The sequence below is a fragment of the Symphalangus syndactylus genome, chromosome 9 (genome assembly GCF_028878055.3).
Source record: "Symphalangus syndactylus isolate Jambi chromosome 9, NHGRI_mSymSyn1-v2.1_pri, whole genome shotgun sequence".
In the NCBI taxonomy this organism is placed as follows: domain Eukaryota; kingdom Metazoa; phylum Chordata; class Mammalia; order Primates; family Hylobatidae; genus Symphalangus; species Symphalangus syndactylus.
In genome coordinates, this window is record NC_072431.2 from 107,241,920 (window position 1) to 107,262,588 (window position 20,669).

The following is a 20,669-nucleotide window of genomic DNA, read 5'->3' on the forward strand; positions in this document are numbered from 1 at the left end:
TACAGGTGTGAGCCACTGCACCCGGCCTGGAGTCATATCTTTGTAACATCTGACCACAGAGAAAAGAGAGTCTTCCTTGCTAATTTCTGGTGGAAAAATCTAGAGTAGGATTCACATTGAAAGGATGGAGTCCTCTGACTGGCTGAGCCTCATTTTATTTGCTCACCCTTGGGCTCAGGAGATGGCAGGGGGTATTTTAAGAAAGGGACTGGAGTCCGGGTGCGGTGCCTCACGCTTGTAATCCCAGCACTTTGGGAGGCCAAGCTGGGCAGATCACCTGAGGTCGGGAATTCGAGACCAGCCTGACCAACGTGGAGAAACCTGGTCTCTACTAAAAATACAAAATTAGCTAGGTGTGGTAGTGCATGCCTGTAACCCCAGCTACTTGGGAGGCTGAGGCAGGAGAATCGCTTGAATCTGGGAGGTGGAGGTTGTGGTGAGGCCGAGATCCCGCCACTGCACTACAGCCTGGGCAACAAGAGCGAAACTCCATCTCAAAAATAAAAATAAAAAAGGGGGACTGGTAAGTAGGATAGACAGAAATCTCTTTTGTTTTATGTCTGTCTCCTAGGTGACCATGGAGGCTGGTGGCCTCCCCTTGGAGCTGTGGCGCATGATCTTAGCCTACTTGCACCTTCCCGACCTGGGCCGGTGCAGCCTGGTATGCAGGGCCTGGTATGAACTAATCCTCAGTCTCGACAGCACCCGCTGGCGGCAGCTGTGTCTGGGTTGCACCGAGTGCCGCCATCCCAATTGGCCCAACCAGCCAGATGTGGAGCCTGAGTCTTGGAGAGAAGCCTTCAAGCAGCATTACCTTGCATCCAAGACATGGACCAAGAATGCCTTGGACTTGGAGTCTTCCGTCTGCTTTTCTCTATTCCGCCGGAGGAGGGAACGACGTACCCTGAGTGTTGGGCCAGGCCATGAGTTTGACAGCCTGGGCAGTGCCTTGGCCATGGCCAGCCTGTATGACCGAATTGTGCTCTTCCCAGGTGTGTACGAAGAGCAAGGTGAAATCATCTTGAAGGTGCCAGTGGAGATTGTAGGGCAGGGGAAGTTGGGTGAAGTGGCCCTGCTGGCCAGCATTGATCAGCACTCCTCAACCACACGCCTGTGCAACCTTGTCTTCATGCCAGCCTGGTTCTCACCCATCATGTATAAGGTGGGTGTCCACATCAATAGACGGCCTTTCTAGTTCTGACCCCAGAGACTTGGCCTCTTTTCTGGGTTTTTAATCCCTTTTATTGTTGGAATTGAAAGTTAAGAGTTATTATTATACTCATACTCCTCTGAGTGCTGAACCAGTTGAGAAACAGGCACAGTGATCAGTAGAGTTCAGAATGCTGCTTTATTCCTGGTAAAGCAGTATTTAAAAATGGCTTGGGCTTGGAACCAAAATTCTTTTGCATCTCTTCCCTTTCCAGCTGGACCAACTGGAGCCACCAGTCTAGCAGCTAGGGGGGAAAGCCAGGTTCTGGGAGCATGCCGATTGGTGACAGGAAGCAGAGAGCACATTAGCTGCTCATGGAGGCATGCCCAGAGTGAGAGCCACAGAGGAAAAAGGCTATACAGGACTAGTCACCTTCAGCACGTGAACCCCACCCTGTGTGGGATGAAGGAAGGGCAGGCTTTTACTATGATTTGCTAATTCTCAAGGGCAATGTGAGAAGGTCAGAAAATATTTGTCCAACATATTCCTTCCATGAATGCAGAGCCAGAAGATGGTTCAAAGTAAAGCAGGTATCCAGGTGTTGGTAGTTCCTGGCAGAACAGTCTATAGCTTATACATTGCCTAGAAACTTGGATTATGTAGGTAGTCAATAAAAATTATGTCGCTTTCCTGCCTGCTCATAAAAAATAAAAGATTTTTGGCCAGGTGCAGTGGCTCACACCTATAATCCCAGCACTTTGGGAGGCCAAGGCAGGCGGATCACCTGAGGTCAGGAGTTTGAGACCAACATGGTGAAACCCGTCTCTACTAAGAATACAAAATTAGCGGGGCATGGTGGCAGGCGCCTGTAATTCCAGCTACTTGGGAGGCTGAGGCAGGAGAATCACTTGAACCCGGGAGGTGGAGGTTGCAGTCAGCTGAGATTGCGCCATTGCACTCCAGCCTGGGGGACAAGAGCAAGACTCTGTCTCAAAAAAATAAATCATATATATACACACACATATACGTATATGTGTATATATATACGTCTATGTGTATATATATACACATAGACGTATATATATGTACATACATATATATATAATTTTTAAAAGTATATTACCAATAACAATTGTCCTCATGTTTGTAATGATCCTTTTACCACTAGTCATTTATGACAGACACAGTGTGTGCATGCCATATGCCTTATAGCCATTATCTCATGGGTTCCTCTCCACATGCCTATGAGATAGGTAATGTCATCGGATTTTATAGATGAGGAAACTGAGGCTCAGCAAGATTAAGTGACATATCAAGGTCTCAGACTTAGTAAGATCCAAAGCCTATTCATAATCTAGGTGACTTTCCATCTGTGACCTCATTGGACCCTCACAGCAAACATTTGTATAGATGAAGTAGATGTGGTATGCCTGTTTTGCAAATGAGGGCTACTAAAGGTCAGAGTTGGTAAGTAACTTTCTCAAGTGGGTAATTAGGGAAGTTGGATCTCAAATTCAGGCCTTCTCATCTAAATGCTTATAAAATTACATCATGCTATGTTACCTAAAAGCTTAAAAGCTTGTGTTTTAGCCCTAGAGTGTTTCAGAAGAACTGATGAACTTCTCTGGTGCTGGTCTGCAGGCCCAGAAGGAGAGTTTGTTTCTAGAAAGAAATAATGTTCCAGACCCTTCACATTTTGTAATACATTTATTCTTAGGTAATATTTTGATTTCAGCCTCTACTTCTCCCTCAGAAGTATAGCCATAGATCCTCAAGGGATAAGGCCTGGCGTTAGGCTTGTTTGTAGCCTACCCTCTGGCTTAGTGCTTAGCATATAACATATGTTAGTTAGTGTTCAGTCCATGATTGTTTTTCAACTAAAGGAGATATGGGGGCCTGGGATGGCCTTGCCTAAAAAATGCAAAGGCCAAGGCGATTTCACAGCAGTTTTCAGTGACTTCCAAGGAGAAGCTTAGCAGTGGCTCTGCATCTCCAGAGAGCTGGCTTTTATCTTTAGAGAGAAAATGGATTTAAATAGCAAGGAAAAATTAGGTTAGCCATAGGAAGAACTTAGAGAAGTTAAGGGGGCTTAAATTCTGGGACAATCTATCAAAGGTCAATCTTAAAACTTGTTCAAGGGGTAGGTACGTCTGGATTATTAAATGGAATCATGAGGTATTCCCTCATTTGATGGTTCAAATACATCTGATGAAATATGTATGAAATCCAGAAACGGCTCTTTTTCAGGAATAGGGAGTGAATGGGCCTCACCAAGACTGCTTCTCAGTCGGGCCCAGAGAGCCGAGGGGCCCAGATGAATTAGGCGGGAGAGTTCGGCACTGCCCCAACCCCACCCCAGACTCTTGAGGACACTCTGCTCTTTTTGTCCCTGACCCCAGATTATAATAACTGACTTTTATTGAGTGCTAAGTTTGTACCTAGCATGGTGCTTTGTGAACTAGTGAGCCCCATGCTGCAGATAAGGAAACTGAGGCTTAAAGAGGTGAAGTCATTTGTCCAAGGTCACACTTGCAGTTAACCCCCAGAGCCCATGCTTTTTTTTTTTTTTTTTTTTGACAATTGAGTCTCGCTCTGTCACCCAGGCTGGAGTGCACTGGTGCGATCTCGGCTCACTGCAGCCTCTGCCTCCCAGGCTCAAGCTATTCTCATGCCTCAGCCTCCCAAGTAGCTGGGACTACAGGCACACGCCACCACGCCCGGCTAATTTTTGTATTTTTAGTGGAGATGAGGTTTCACCATGTTGACCAGGCTGGTCTCGAACTCCTGACCTCAAGTGATCCGCCCATCTTGGCCTTCCAACGTGCTGGAACTACAGGCGTGAGCCACCACACCTGGCAAAGCCCATGCTTTTAGCCACTGTTCAATACTTCCTGGCGTTGGCAGTATACCTCGTCCCCTCTCTGTAGAGACATATTTTGCTGTGCACCACGTACATCAGTTGCCACACAGTCAGAACTCTTTGCCAGCACATGTGGCCAGGCCTCTCTCACTGCCTGGCCCAGCCCTGGCACATGGTTGAGACTTGAGGTTTTAGAAGGAGTCATGCTGCAGTGTGAACTTTTCTGCCATCATCTACTTGTCTCCCTTCCTTTGAGATTAGGATGGAGGTGCCGGCAGCTCCAGTTCCCCTCCCTCTCTGATGCAGAGCAGCTCCCCAGTTCCTTTTGGGGACAGCTGACATCCAGACCCCAGTGGGGAGGGGAAGATGATCAGCAGAACAAATGGCCTTTCCATGTTCTACCCTCCTTAAAGGGCAGCTAGAGTCCAAAACCAATCTCATCCCTCTTACAGCCATTTTCTTCTTTTCATTCCCCAGACAACATCAGGTCATGTCCAGTTTGACAACTGCAACTTTGAGAATGGGCACATCCAGGTCCATGGCCCGGGTACTTGCCAAGTGAAGTTCTGTACCTTCAAAAACACCCATATCTTCCTGCACAATGTGCCCCTGTGTGTCCTGGAAAACTGTGAATTTGTGGGCAGCGAAAACAACTCTGTGACTGTTGAGGGTCACCCATCTACAGATAAGAACTGGGCCTACAAGTATCTACTAGGGCTTGTCAAGTCTTCGCCCACTTTTCTCCCCACAGAGGACTCTGACTTCTTAATGTCCCTGGACCTAGAGAGCCGGGACCAGGCCTGGAGCCCAAAGACCTGTGACATTGTTATCGAGGGCAGCCAGAGCCCTACCAGCCCAGCCTCTAGCTCCCCAAAGCCAGGCTCCAAGGCTGGCTCACAGGAGGCAGAGGTGGGTAGTGATGGTGAAAGGGTGGCCCAGACCCCAGACAGCAGCGATGGAGGCCTGAGTCCCAGCGGTGAGGATGAAGATGAGGACCAGCTGATGTACAGACTGTCCTACCAAGTGCAGGGCCCACGCCCTGTATTAGGGGGCTCATTTCTGGGCCCACCTCTACCAGGAGCATCCATTCAGCTGCCTAGCTGCCTAGTGCTGAACTCACTGCAGCAGGAGCTGCAGAAGGACAAGGAGGCCATGGCACTGGCCAACTCCGTGCAGGGCTGCCTCATCCGCAAGTGCCTGTTCCGGGACGGGAAGGGAGGCGTCTTCGTCTGCTCCCACGGCAGAGCCAAGATGGAAGGGAACATCTTCCGGAACCTGACTTACGCAGTGCGGTGTATACATAATAGCAAGGTGCTGTCATGACTTTAGATTGGTCAGCGGGCTCCTGTGGCTATATATAGGAAGGGTTTGATGGGGCTATTTTGCATTTTAAAAATAATTTTCTTTTATTCACACACGCTTGACGTCATGTCCATCATCTGATTTGGAAAGGGCAGAAACAATTTTTCTCATTTCACAGAAAGAGAGGCCCAGAGAGAGAACGTGGCTTACTCAGGGTCACATAGCAAGTTAGGCAGAATTGAGACTAGAAACTTGGGTCTCCTGCCTCTTTTCACTATGTATGCTGCTGCTCACGTATCTCACCCATGTCGGAGTAGGAGAAACAAAGTCTTTGGCCTGGATAAGAGAAAATTCAGGGAGATATGATTACTACCTTCACCCAAACTGGAGTAGGATCGTTGAGAAGGCTTCCCAGAAGAGGAGACATCTGTGCTGGGTACAATGAGAAGAAGGTCCAGGGAAAATTGGACATATGTGATGAGAAGGGGTGGAGAGTGAGGGTGTCCCAACAGCAGGAACATCCTGTGCCAGGGCCTGGGTGTGAGGTTGAATTCAACCATGCAGTGGGGGTAGGTTGAAGGATGAAGCTGGGGGTGAGCAAAAGCTACCTTACCCAGGCCTGGAATCCCCCTTGAGACATTTGGGCCTTATGCCAAGAACAGTCCTTCTAGCCACTGTGACAATCAACACTTTGTATGTGCTGGGACTTAGGGCACCACAGGACAATCTGCAAATCCTGTAAATGGTTGATGACAGGAAGGCCTTCTGAAGGGAAAGACAGCCCATGCAGAAGAAAGCATGGCGTAGCACCTAGATTCGAGTCTCACCTCTCCACTAATTCACTATGAACATGACCTTCACTTATGTAAAATGAAAATAAGCATCCCTATTTTTCTTCTCTCACTGGCTATTGGAAGGTCCCATGCCGAAAGTACTCAATAAACTAAAGAACATTGTACAAAGGTCACTCATGAGTGTTGCAGGCTTCTAAAATGGTTAATAGCAATCACATTTTAATTAATTTAAATTTAATTGTGTTTTACCCAGCCCACTTCCAAAGAGGATTTCAGGTGATGTTACTTTGAAAGCATAATGCAAGACTCCTGTACAGGGAATGAAAGAAAATGGCCAGCCGGGCGCGGTGGCTCACGCTTGTAATCCCAGCACTTTGGGAGGCCGAGGCAGGCGGATCACGAGGTCAGGAGATCGAGACCACGGTGAAACCCTGTCTCTACTAAAAATATAAAAAAAAATCAGCCGGGCGTGGTGGCGGGCGCCTGTAGTCCCAGCTACTCGGAGAGGCTGAAGCAGGAGAATGGCGTGAACCCGGGAGGCGGAGCTTGCAGTGAGCCGAGATCGCGCCACTGCACTCCAGCCTGGGCGGCAGAGCAAGACTCCGCCTCAAAAAAAAAAAAGAAAATGGCCAAATAAAAAGGGAAAGGTGATAGCTTTGCTGTCGTGAGTACCACGATGAAAGGATCTGATTCAAGCCCTCAAGGAGGGCCTTCTTCCTTGCATAGTTATTGAGAATATGGCTTTCTAGTTAAATTCTGGCTCTGCCCCTTAAGTCCTGTGGACTAATGTTGCTACGTTTCTCCAGGGCGTGATGAGGATTAGCTAAGGTCACATATGTGAAGTGCTTAGCAGTGTGCCTGTTACATAGCAAGTGCTCGATAAATGTTTTAATTAATAAATTTTTTTAAGACTATCGCAGTCCAGTTTGAGAGGCCCTATGATAGAGGTAAACCATGGGTGGCATAGAAGCCCAGAAAAGGGGGTACCTGACCCAGCCTCGAGGAACCAGAGAAGGTTTCTTGGAGGAACAGTGCCTGGACTGAGCTGTGCAAGAAGAATAAGAGTTGGCAGGGTGAAGACGCAGGGTAAAGGCCCAGAAGTAAGGGGAGATGCACCCTTTCGCCCTTTCAAGCAAGGCCTTGATCCTTGCCCCTCCACAGAAGGCTGTCACCTGGCTCTGTCCTCTGGAACATCCCAGGAGGGTAAAGGCTGGCAGGAGGAGCCTGGTTGCTTGAGGCTCCAAGAAGAAAAGTGTCGGCTGGGTGCTGTGACTCAAGCCTGTAATCCTAGCACTTTGGGAAGCCGAGGCGGGCAGATTGCCTGAGCTCAGGAGTTCGAGACCAGCCTGGGCAACACAGTGAAACCCCGTCTCTATTAAAATACAAAAAAAAAAAAAAATAGCCAGGCATGGTAGTGGGCACCTGTAGTCCCAGCTACTTGGGAGGCTGAGGCAGGAGAATTGCTTGAACCCAGGAGGTGGAGGTTGCAGTGAAAGCCAAGGTCGTGCCACCGCGCTACAGCCTGGGTAACAGAGCAAGACTGTCTCCAAAAAAAAAAAAAAAAGTGTCACTGACTGTGATTTTCTTCTTTATGTGTCATAAATTTTAGTTGGAAGTGAGATATTTCATGTAGGACAGTGGGGACTGAGGTCCGTAGTGTTTAGTTTGGAAATGCGCACACCCCTTCTTTTGCCTTGGTTTTAGAGGGTCAATCTAGTTAGGAGCTGAGCCCGTTTGAATTATGGTGATGATAGGATTATCCTCAGCGTCCGGTAGGCTTCAGCTCTCTCCAGCATTACCTCGTGCTAGTTTTCTCCGCTTCAGGTCATCCTTTGCACCCGTTCCTCAGAGGCGGTCTCCCGCTGCTCTCGCCCTCCCCCAGCAGTAGACTGCCATTGTCACCCTACATGATGGCAGTGTTTCTCTCCTGTCCTGGGTCATCCTTAGTCTAGGTAGGTGCTGTGTCTGTGGTCTTGAGAGCAGGACTTTTTCGGTGACCCTGGCTCCACCCCCAGCACTAGGGGACCTCTGATGATCTGGGCCTAAGTCACTTTCCTCCCAACATCCCCAGAGATAGAGTGTTTTCCCCCTGTTTCTCCGTGTATACGGTTTGTTCTGTAAGAAAGTTAGGGGGAAAGAACACAAGAGGGGCTTAATGCCTCTCTCACTTTTGTCCCCAGCCTGCATCAGGAGAGTGCTGTCTCCAGTCTCATCTGCCCCCAGTTTTCTCCATGAGCACCTAGTGAAGGCCACAGAGAAGTGAACAGGTGCAGCTACTCCAGAGTTTCTGCACTCACAGTAGTTCACAGCTGGTCTTTAACAGTGCATTGAAAATGTTAGCTGAGTTCTTACTGGCTTGTGTGACACATGCAGCCCTGCGTTCAGCAGGGAAGTGCTCAGGCCTTGTCTCCTTGGAGGCGCCTGTCTTTTTGTAGCATTCAGGCTAGCCGGTTGTCCAGCAGCCTCAGCACTGATGGGTTCTAGAAAGGCTATATTTGTATATATTATCTTCTTTCTACTTTCTCCATCCTAAGCAGAAGCTGAAACCTTAACAATTTGTACTGTTGTTCTACTTTAGTCTTCACAGAATTTTATCCTAATGCGATATATTATTAGTAGTACACAATTTATAATAATGTATTTTATTATTAATCTATAATTGTTTAAGACAGCATAGATAGATGTATTCCAGATTTTTTATATATTATCATGCTTTGGTATCTGTGGGGGCTTGGTTCCAGGATACTAAAATCCACAGATGCTCAAATCTCTTATATAAAATGATGTATTATTTGCACCTAACCTGCACACATCCTCCCACACTTCAGTAATCTCTAGATTACTTATAATACCCAATACGATGCAAATGCTATGTAAATAGCTCTTCTACTGGGTTTTTTTGTTTGTTGGTTTTTTTTGTTTTGTTTTGTTTTGTTTTTTTTGAGACGGAGTCTCCACTGTTTAGCCCAGGCTGGAGTACAAAGGTGTGATCTCAGCTCACTGCAACCTCTGCCTCCTGGGTTCAAGCGATGCTCCTGCCCCAGCCTCCCAAGTAGCTGGAACTACAGGCATGAGCCACCACGCCCAGCTAATTTTTTGTATTTTTAGTAGAGATGGGGTTTCACCATGTTGGCCAGGCTGGTCTCAAACTCCTGACCTCAGGTGATCGCCCGCCTCAGCCTCCCAAAGTGCTGGGATTACAGGCATGAGCCAACACGTCCGGCCTATACTGTTGTTTTTTTTTTTTAATTTAATTTAATTTTATTTTTGAGATAGAGTCTCCCTCTGTCACCCAGGCTGGAATACAGTGGCACAATCTCGGCTCACTGCAACCTCTGCCTCCCTGATTCAAGAGATTCTCCTGCCTTAGCCTCCTGAGTAGCTGGGACTACAGGCATCTGCCACCATGCCTGGCTAATTTTTGTATTTTTAGTAGAAACGAGGTCTCACCATGTTGGCCAGGCTGGTCTCAAACTCCTGACCTCAAGTGATCCGCCCACCTCGGCCTCCCAAAGTGCTGAGATTACAGACGTGAGCCACCACACCTGGCCTGTTTTTCAATTTTATTATTTATTATTTTTAATAATGTATATTCAATCCACAGTTGGTTGAATCCATGGATGCAGAACCCACAGACATGTGGAGACAACTGTGCTTATTAAATATAAAAAGAAAATGTAATTGGAAATATATCCCTTTATTAGCAGGTTGCTGGGTTATGGTACCTTGTTTGAAGGAGGCTTTGTTATACCGATATTTCTAATCATCCCTTCATTTGGAGTCTCAGTAGTTTTCCACCCCAGGGTGATAGACCATGAAAGATTTAGGATGTACAAGAACAGGCCTTTGTTTTATAAAGTGGAAGGGAAGGTGGGAGAGGAGAACCTGTGTGTTACCTTACTGTCCATGCCGTCTCAGACAGGCGGATTTTAGTGAAGGTGCATTGGAAGTGGTGGACCTGGAACTTTATTTCATTAAAAGTGGCTGCACCCTTGACCCCTGGGGAGATCTTCATGCAAACTTAGTGCATGTAGAGTTTGGAGACCACTCAATCCCATCTTTCCCTAAGTGTCCTTTCTATCCCATCATCCAGCTGTGCTGCTTGCAAGTTCTGAATATAGAGCACAGGGCCAAGCTTTGGTCCAGGTTTTAGTTAAAGGACCAGTGTGGGCCAGGTGTGGTGGCTCATGCCTGTAAAGCCGGCAGTTTGGGAGGCCAAGGTGGGAGGATTGCTTGAGCCCAAGAGTTCCAGACCAGCCTGGGCAACATAGTGAGATTCCATCTCTACAAAAAATAGAAAAATTAAAAACAAAATTACTCCAGCCCACATCCATAGTAAAAATAAAAATAAACGAAAATTCAAAAATTAGCCTGTAGCCCCAGCTATTTGGGAGGCTGAGGTGGGAGGATCACTTGAGCCTGGGAGGCGGAGCTTGCAGTAAGCCGAGATCGTACCACTGCACTCCAGCCTGGGCAACAGAGCAAGACGCTGTCTCAAAAAAAAAAAAGAACCAATGTGGGACTGCTAAGGAGCCTGCAGGGCAAAGCCAGGTAGGGCCTGGAGATGGCTGTGTCCTGGGAGCACACAGTGGGAGCGTGGCTGTGCCAGCACTGAGGCGTTTCTGTCGCCTGTGGGGTAAACTGCATGGATCAGGTGGTGAGGAAAAGACTCAGGTGTTCCCTCAGTGGTTTCTAAAAAAATATTTTTACCAGGAAAATTAATGGCTTTCTCTTTTCTGCTTAGATCATCATGCTCAGGAACGACATTTACCGCTGCCGAGCGTCAGGCATCTTTCTTCGCTTGGAGGGCGGTGGCTTGATTGCGGGCAACAACATTTACCACAATGCAGAGGCTGGTGTAGACATCCGGAAAAAGTCCAACCCACTCATACTGGTACTTTGTGTTCGTTCCCTATTCAGGGTGACGCTTGGTTTTCAGAAACCATTTGTGAGGATATTTAAATCCACGTTGCCCTCTTATATTTACGTGCTTCCTGTTTGCAGGTGGCTCCTGCTCTGTCCTCTGCGTGTCCTTGTGACTCTGTGTCTCTCTCTGTGTATTAGCAGTGACTTTAGACAAGTCATTTTCTGGGCATCTCCCCGTTAATAAGGAGGAGGACCAGAAAGATAGGGAAACCTCACAGAGCCCTCAGCCCTCATATGCTGTTGTTGGCTTTGAGTTTGATAAGGATAAAGAGAGTGATGTCTGCCCTGATGACACTTGGATCCAAAAACAAACAAAAACAACAGCAGCGAACCCCACCAAGTTAGTTTATTCATTTGTGTAAAAGGACATTTCGGATATTTAGTTCTGAAGATTGTTTCGTGGTTATTGTGAGGGCATATTGAGTTTGATTTTCTACCAGTGTGAAAACCACTTAAAATGCTAGAGTATGTGGCCAGTGACACGAGAGACCAGCTCCTTTTCTGCTCTGGCTCTTCCTGAGAAGCAGGTTTGGGGTTTGGGGGTTATTTATTTTGTTTTTACACAGATTTATGGGGTATGGGATAAATTTTGTTACATGCATACTGAGAGACAGATTTCCCAGAAGTTGGGAAATGTAACAGACTTTTTATGGGCTTGAAAAAATAATAGCCACCATTAATGCATAATGCTCATTATATGCCAGATACTTTTTTAAGCACTTTGTAGATATTTACTTATCATTTAATGCTTAACAGAACTCTGTGAAGAATTATTATTATCCCTATTTTATAGTAAAGATATAGAGCACAAAGAGGCAGAGGATCCTGCCCAAAGTCCTACACCTAGTGACGGAGCTGGGATTTGAATCCAGGCAGTCTGACTCACGAGTAATGCTGAACCCATCATATCTTGACTGCCCATAAAGATACAGAGAGAAGGCTGGGTACAGTGGCTCATGCCTGTAATCTCAGCACTTTGGGAGGCCAAGGCAGGAAGATCACTTGAGTCCAGGAGTTTAAGACCAGCCTGGGCAACACAGCAAGACCCTGTCTCTACAAAAAATTGTAAAAATAAGCTGGGCATGGTAGCTCACACCTGTCGTCCCAAATACTTGGGAGGCGGAGGTGGGAGGTGGGAGGATCGCTTGAGGCTGGGAGGTCATGGCTGCCATAACTATGACATGGTCGTGAGCCATGATTGTGCCACTGCACTCCAGCCTGGGCAACAGAGCGAGACCCTGTCTCAAAAAAAGAAAAAGAAAATACACACAGCTAGCCAGTGTCTCCTGCCAACCCCTTCCCCTCACTGTGTTTCTGCCATGCAGCTGGTGGTTGATGCATGACCTTGGCTTAGGAAATTATTGCCCCTCTGGCTAGAGAGATGAGGGGTTTGCCCTTCTGAGGACAGAGGGACAGCAGGTGGAGGGGGAAGGGAGTGGTACATTTTAGTCCTGGCGTTGTGAAAAGGTGTAGGGATGGAAACGCCGCTGCATACTCCTTTTGGAGCTCTTCAGCCCTGTGCGGGACTTCTCCTAGGCAGTGGTTACCCTGATGAGCCTGCCGAATCCTTCAGGAAAAATCTGGAAAGAGTAAGAATAAGGAGAGTTTGCACACGAAACACTTTAAAGCCAACTAGAACTTTATTTCTGCGAAATTATTTTGGAAGAGATACAGCTAACTTCCCAATTTACAAAGTAGAGAATTGGACTTCAGCTATAAATTAACAATTAGAGTGAGATAATTTTATTATTATTCTAATCTAAAAATATTAAGTCACTGTGCAAAAGCAACTAACTGGAATGGGAAAGAGAAAAACTAGATTTCAGTTCTGGCTCTTCCACAAATGTACTATATAATCCTGGGCCTGTTTTCCCATTCGCACAAAGAGATATTAGAAATGAATATCTTGCCGGGTGTGGTGGCTCACACCTGTAATCCCAGCACTTTGGGAGGCCAAGATGGGAGGATCACTGGAGGCCAGGAGTTCAAGACCAGCCTGGGCAACGAAGCAAAACCCTGTCTCTATCAAAAAAAAAAGGTATCTCTTGGCATCCTATAGCTCATACACCTTCTAAGACCTTATGCCCCATGGGACAGCTTGGACCCCCAGTGTCTGCATCTTCCACTGGCCCTCCCTAAATGAGAAAGGACTAGAAGTCAAACGACTCTGACCCCTCTCTGGATGTGGCCCCTTTAGGATTGCAGTTGGCCAACATTTGGTTGCACTGGGGTGCTGCCTTTCCCCAAGAGATGGCCTCCCTGGACCCTAGAGTTTATGGCCTGCCCAAATGATTATGTGTTTAGGGGACTTATTGGAGGCTCTGAAACTTTCAGTAGCCTGCCTTGCAGGCGAAGACCAAGAGCCCTCCTAAGAGGCTGGGCAGCGAAGACTCCAGTCTTCATAGTCTTCCTTACAAGTTTTGATGTGTGTACTGGTGCAGGAAAGGCAGGGCGGCAGCATGACCCGTTCCCTTTGTCATGGGCTAGGGATCTTACGGTGATGTCATTTTCTCCACTGTGTTCATCCCACTGTGGAGGTGTGGGCGGCAGTTGGGCACTCTGCTTCTCGCTGACATGTCTGATCTGGCTTCTGTGGTGTCTCATTTTCACTTGCAGTGTAACCAGATCCACCATGGCCTTCGCTCTGGCATTGTCGTCCTTGGCAATGGGAAAGGCATCATCCGGAACAATCAAATCTTTTCCAATAAGGAGGCTGGCATTTACATCCTGTACCACGGAAACCCTGTTGTGAGGTGTGTGCTGCTCTTTCCCTCCTTCATCTTTGTTAACCTCCTCCCTGTCTCTCCTCCATTTGAAAACACTCTTTATGGAAACAACTGTACAGATGCAAGCAGAGAAGAGACTTCACTCATCATCCCACCCCAGTAACACAGCTGCTTTTGTGTTTATGTGCCCTTCCAGTTAACTCTGTGTAGCTGTTCTATTCGGCAGTCACTACTGAGCACTTCCAACTTGGGAAGCTTACTCTAGCCTGGAGAAATGGGCACAGAAGTACCCCAAGGCAGGGATGGAACAGAGATTTTAGTTCACCTAACAGTTTCAGTGAGTTGCTAGTGGTGACTGGGGGTGCTGTGTGAACATCCTGGTGCTGCACCTGGCCTCAGCATGAAAGCGTGCTGTGGTCAGGGACTGATATAAGTGATAGGTGGGAGGCAGCAGTGGCAGTCCTGGGACCCTGTCTGCCATCCCAGCTCTAGTATGGGGCAGACTGTGATAAATGCTATCAGAGTGGTACCAGAAGGAGAGACTCATTCTGACTAGGAGGATGTGGGAAGGCCTCATTTAGGAGGTAGCATCAGAGTCAGACTTTGGAATATGGGTAAGACTTGGACTCGTGGAGATGGGGGTAGGGAGGGGTCAGTGGATGTTCCTAGTAATGGGAACAGCATGAGCAAAGGCAGCAGGGCATAGCAGATTCAGGGGTTAGCAAACCATTCACGGTGGCTTGAGAAAAAATCTGACATGGTGTGACACTGCTATAGAATATTTTAAATTGGGATGGTCCCAGAATATCTTGGGCCCTGTGGTCACTGCAGCATGACCCTTGATGTCCTTGTGGCAGACCATCTGTGCCACACAGCAGAGTGAAAAGGAATGATGGAAAGAAAGGCTTGGGCCAGATGAGAAAGGCCTTACGTAGACCAAGCTGAGGCAGGGGAGCCTATTCTGTCTACACAGCGGGGACTCATTAAAGGCTCTGAGCAGAAGACTCGCACAGTTATGTCTGTGCTTTAGGAGAATAGCTGGCATTAATGGGCAGCAAGTATATTCAGAGCGCTTTCCCCCCTGCATTATTCCATAGGTACTTTGTCTCCATGTTGTTGCATGCATGGCCTTTACATTCATCACTTTGGAAAGTTTCACCGTATTCCAGTATTTTGATATGCCATAATTTTTGAACCAGACCTAATTGCTGGTTCAAAAATTTTGGAATATAATCCTATTTTTCAGTGTTACAGACAGCTTACTAAAAACAATTAGTGGTCATAGAGCTCTTTCTCCCTTCTTCTGCATTATTGCCTGAACAGAACAGTGTGTATTTGTATGTGTGTGTGCTGTTCATTGAACACACATTCCAGCCACTCTATATAAGGGGGCAGTGATAGACAACATGTACAAGAACAGTCCCTGCCCCGTGGAGCTGACAGTCTTATGCTGGAGATGGACACACACTCACACAGCCATGACGGAAGACTCACTAAAATGGGCGCTTTACTAGGCATTCATGCAGACTGACCAAGGAGCTCAGCCATGATCTCAGCTGAGCATGTCAGGGAGCTGACATTTGAGTTGTGCTTGAAAGATAAACAGGATTTTATGGCCAGGGAAAAGGCATTCTGGGCCAGAGGCAGTGAAATTCAGGGTATGTCTGAGAAAATGGTGAGAAATGTGGCGTGTTCGGACACGAGATACCAGAGGGATACTGCAAAGGCAGGTTGCTGCTGGACGGCAGAGGACTTTGAATGCCAAGCATCGTAGACAGAATAATGGCCCCAAGGATGTCCATGTCTTAGTCTGTGAACCCTGTGCATATGTTGCCTTACAAGGCAAGAGGAACTTTGCAGATTTGATTGAGTGAAGGACTTCGGAGAAAGATGAAGGAGGTTATTTTGGATGATACAGGTGGGCCCAGTGTAACCACAGGCCCTTATGAGAAGGAAGCAGGGGAATCAGATTAAGAGAGCAGGGGCCAGGTGCGGTGGCTCATGCCTGTAATCCCAACACTTTGGGAGGCCGAGGCGGGCAGATCACTTGAGGTCAGGAGTTCGAGATCAGCCTGGCCAACACGGTGAAACCCCGTCTCTACTAAAAATACAAAAAGTAGCCAGGTGTGGTGGCAGGTGCCTGTAATCCCAGCTATTCGGGAGGCTGAGGCAGGAGAATCGCTTGAACCCGGGAGGCGAATGTTGCAGTGAGCCGAGATCGTGCCACTGCACTCCAGCCTGGGTGACAAGAGCGAGACTCCATTTCAAAAAATAAATAAATAAATAAATAAATACATAAATAAAATATAAAAAAGAAAATAAATAAGAGAGCAGGAGATGTGAGGACAGAAGCAAAGGTCAGAGTGATGAGGCCACAGCCCAAGAAGTGCAGGCGGCCTCCAGGAGCTGGAAAGGATGAGGAATGGATTCTCCCCTGGAGCCTCCAGATAGAACACAGGTCTGCTGACACTTTCATTTTAGCCCTGTGAAACCCATTTTCAACTTCTGACCTCCTGAACTGAAAGATAGAAATTTGTATTGTTTTAAGCCACCAAGTTTGTGGTAATGTGTTATAGTAACAATAGGAAGCTAATACACCAAGCTGAAAAGTCTGGGCTTTACCTTGGGGATGCTGGGAAACCATGAAAGAGTTTTGGGTGAGGAATATCATAATTAGACCAGTGTCTGGTTTTTAAAACATAGTCATCTTGAGAGAATACGTTGTGCTTTTTTCCTTTGTTTCTTTGCAATGAGAGATAAGAGTCTGGAGCAGGATACAGAATGAAGTTTAAGATCCCTGAAATGGCCTGGATGAGACAAACCATAGCATATATTTTTGCCACAGAAAGTTATATAACCTATTATGTTTCTCTTTTTTCCTTGGATGCAAAGAACCACAGGACTCAAACTGTGCTCATCTGCAGTTAATATTCCATCCTGGGCTCTTGGTACACTGGTCTGTCCCTTTCTAAATGTTTTCTCATCCCTCCTATATCTTTATTCTGCTTGCCCCGTGTACACACACACATGTTTCTCCAGGTGGCCACGGATCCTTTCTGGAGGTGAGATTTGTAGTAAAAATATGCCAGGGCTCAGTTACTCACGCCGGTAGTCCCAGCTACTTGGGAGGCTGAGGTGGGAGGATCACTTGAGTGCAAGAGGTTGAGGCTAGCCTGAGCAACAGAGCGAGAACCCATGTCTCAAACAAAAAAATTGTAAACATTTTCTGGTTCAAACATTTGATGGTTGGATAAAATACATACAAGGCCAGGCGCGGTGGCTCATGCCTGTAATCCCAGCATTTTAGGAGGCTGAGGCAGATGGGTCACTTGAGGCCAGGAGTTCGAGACCAGCCTGGGCAACATAGCAAAACCCCGTCTCTACAAAAAATACAAAAAATTAGCTGGATGTGGTGGTGCACACGTGTAATCCAGGCTGAGGCACAAACATTGCTTGAACCCAGGAGGTGGAGGTTGCAGTGAGCTGAGATTGTGCGACTGCACTCCAGCATGGGCAACAGAGCAAGACCTCAAAAAAAAAATGTATATATATATATATGCATGGGTATATATGTAGATGACAGTCAAGTGAGGCTACAGTGAACTGGATATCATTGTGCGTGTATAGCATAGTTGGGGGTTTAGTTTTTGGTCAAGCTGTCCCAGTGACAAACATTTCTATATGCCTGGCTTATAAAAGGACTTTAGGAAATGCTTTTATGCCCCTGTGGACTTGAGCCGTAGGGAGGCTCAAGTGATCCTCCACCCCAGCCTCCCAAGAAGCTGGGACTACAGGTGCACACCACCACACCTGGCTAATTTTTTTTGTATTTTTTGTAGAGACAGGGTTTCCACGAAAGAAGGCAATCTCCTGGAAGCATGACATTGATGCCCTGGGCTCACCCCTTTGTGTTGTTCTCCTTCCACTTTAGCGGGAACCACATCTTCAAGGGCCGTGCTGCCGGCATAGCAGTGAATGAGAACGGCAAAGGCCTCATCACAGGTACGGATGGGAACTGCCTGGCACCTGGCAGCCAGGCCAAGGTCCCCTGGTGTCACCCCCCAGCTTCAGGACCTCACACTGCTCCTTTACCCCCACAGACTATGGCCTCTTTCTCTGACTGGTGGGCTGGAGCTCAGGGACGCCAGCTGCATGGTGGCTGTGCTTCCTACAGGAGGGCCTAACACAGAGTGGGTGTCTGCTCCTTCCAGGCCCAGAGCCAACAGGCCCTCACCAGGTGGCTCACAGAACAGTTTCAGAAGCACTGATGCCCAACCACCTGTCCGAATCCCTCCTCTTGGTATTTGTACGGACCTCTGCCTGCTCTGGAAACCTCCGCCCGGCTAACTCCTGCTTATCCTTTGGGTCTTAGCTTAACTGTCACTTCCTCAGGGAAGCCTTCCCTGACTTCCCCATTGTACACAGATACACTATACCCAGGATGCCTCCTCTCTAGGGCCTTTGACTTAATTTCTTAGTGGTTTGTGGTGTCCGTCTCCTCTTTTGTAAAGCGGTAAATTCCACAAGACGAGGGTCAAGTCTGTCTGGTACATCAGTGTAGCCTCAGCACAGAGCAGAGCCAGGCCTGGGATATGAAAGGGATTCCGCAAATACTGGCCCAGGGAATCCCCCTGACTGAACTTATCAGACATGGATTGATCACGCGTTGTATACAGGCCGTGTTCCAGGAGCTACAGGTACAGCAGTGAACGAGGCTGTCAGCCACTGACATTTTAGGAGAGGAAGCGAATAAATAAATAAAAGCCTACATATATAAGCAAAAAACATCCTATCTGAGGGTGACAAGTGCTCTATGGATAATTAAGGCAAAAGAGGGACTGGGTGGGCATTTGGGATTGTGTGGTCAGGGCAGCTCTCTGAGAAGGTGACAAGGAAACCAGACCCTGAGTGGGAGTGGCTGGAGGAGCTGGGAAAGAACTTTCCGTGTAGGGCTGCTTATGAGAACAGACCTGGCATGGCCAAGTGGACATCGCTTGTGGGACTGAAGTGTGGTGTGCAAGGGGCCTGCAGTGGGGGCATGGAGACAGGAAGAGGCCAGTCATACAGAGACTCCTGAGCCATTACAGCCATTGCGCCTCAGTCCCAGGAGGCTGCGTCTTCCCTGCCAGTGTTGGAGCAGCAGTGTCATGGACTACCCTTCTGACCTGTGACTTTTTCACCTACCCCAGAGAGATGGTGGCTCCCAGGAGGAGGAGGGGATGGGTGTGGTCAGAGTTCAGAGCTGAGGCTGAGAAGGACAGGCGAGGCTAGCGCCTTCTCACAGGCTTGTGGGTAAATGGCCACATTCTGCCTCTGAGGACTCTAAAGCCAGTTTATTCTTTTTTTTTTTTTTTTTTTTTTTTTTTTGAGACGGAGTTTCATTCACTCTTGTTGCCCAGGCTGGAGTGCAATGGCACGATCTCAGCTCACTGCAACCTCCGCCTCCCAGGTTCAAGTTATTCTCCTGCCTCAGGCTCCCGAGTAGCTGGGATTACAGGCATGTGCCACCACGCCCAATTTTGTATTTTTAGTAGAGATAGGGTTTCTCCATGTTGGTCAGGCTGGTCTCGAACTCCCAACCTCAGGTGATCCGCCCGCCTCAGCCTCCCAAAGTGCTGGGATTACAGGCATGAGCCACCGCACCTGGCCTATTCTTTGTTTTGTTTCCTTTTTGTTTGTTTGGTTGGTTTTTTGGACACCAGTGTCACTCACCAAAGCTAGTTTATTCTTTTTTTTGAGGCCGGGTCTCAGTCTGTCATCCAGGCCGGAGTGCAGTGGTGTGATCATAGCCCACTGCAGCCCTGACCTCCAGGGTTCAAGTGATCCTCCCACCCAGCCTCCTAAGAAGCTGGGACTATAGGTGCACACCACCACACTTGGCTAATTTTTTTTGTATTTTTTTGTGGAGACAGGGTTTCACCATTTTGCCCAGGATGATCTGGAACTCCTGGGCTCAAGTGATCTACCCGCCTTGGCCTCCCAAAGTACTGGGATTACAGGCATGAGCCACCATGCCTGGCCAAAACTAGTTCATTTTTAATCATCAGTCCTCAAGGCCATTGGGTATAGTAGGTGCCGGGGAGATAGGAGTGCACAAGATAGACACAAGCCTTGCCCTTGGGGAAAGGAGTCAGCAGATAAGTCCCTGAAACATCAGACAGCAGACAAGATTTACAGTGCTAATTGCTGGCAGGGTAAGGCCAGGGCCTCCTGGTCTGGAGTAGCCTTGATCAAAACTGTCCAAGTCCTATTTGCCAGCACTGGAGCTGGCCCTTGGGTACTGACCTTCTTTTCTGCTTCTCTCCATAGAAAATGTCATCCGTGAGAATCAGTGGGGAGGTGTGGATATCCGCCGTGGAGGGATCCCTGTTCTCAGGAGTAACCTCATCTGCTTTGGCTATTCAGATGGTGTGGTTGTGGGAGACGAAGGCAAAGGCCTCATAGAAGGAAATACCATCTACGGTGAGGAGCTTGTTCCCAACCCAGCCGGGGAGGCAGGAAGCCCAGGTTCCATCTCCAGCTTGTGGGTCCTGAGAAGGTCACTGCCTTTCCCTGTGCCTCAAAGACCTCATCTGAACAGGCACTCTCAGGCCACAGTCACCCAGGCCCTCTCAGAACAAAGAGCCTTTATAAATCATGTTGTAGTCCAGACTGACCCTGAGGTGTTAGCAAAGCCAAAGCCTTTATCCCCTTTTAAAATAGCAAAAGATAGGAGTTGTATCATGTCTTAAGGACAGGACCATTTCAGCCCTGGCTCATGTGCATCTAACTCCTCTTATCCTTTCTTTTGATCCAGAGAACTGAAAATATAATGGGAAAACAAGATAATCACAGGAAGAAAACTCTTCTCACTCACGCAGTGACTTTAGGCAGAGCCTTAATCTGTCTGGACTCTAGCTCTAATAATACAG

At 47.7% G+C, this 20,669-nt stretch overlaps 1 protein-coding gene across 3 annotated transcripts in view; it reads left to right on the forward strand.

Moving 5' to 3' along the window:
* Positions 1-20,669, forward strand: part of FBXO10 (F-box protein 10) — a 79,259-nt gene that overhangs the window by 34,090 nt on the left and 24,500 nt on the right. For all 3 annotated transcript variants that reach the window (XM_055293665.2, XM_055293667.2, XM_055293666.2), the window contains exons 2-7: positions 572-1,162; positions 4,488-5,321; positions 10,851-11,000; positions 13,649-13,785; positions 17,690-17,760; positions 20,068-20,220. In XM_055293665.2, coding sequence (XP_055149640.1) covers positions 572-1,162; positions 4,488-5,321; positions 10,851-11,000; positions 13,649-13,785; positions 17,690-17,760; positions 20,068-20,220 — 1,936 coding nt within the window. The remainder of the gene's footprint in view (positions 1-571; positions 1,163-4,487; positions 5,322-10,850; positions 11,001-13,648; positions 13,786-17,689; positions 17,761-20,067; positions 20,221-20,669) is intronic.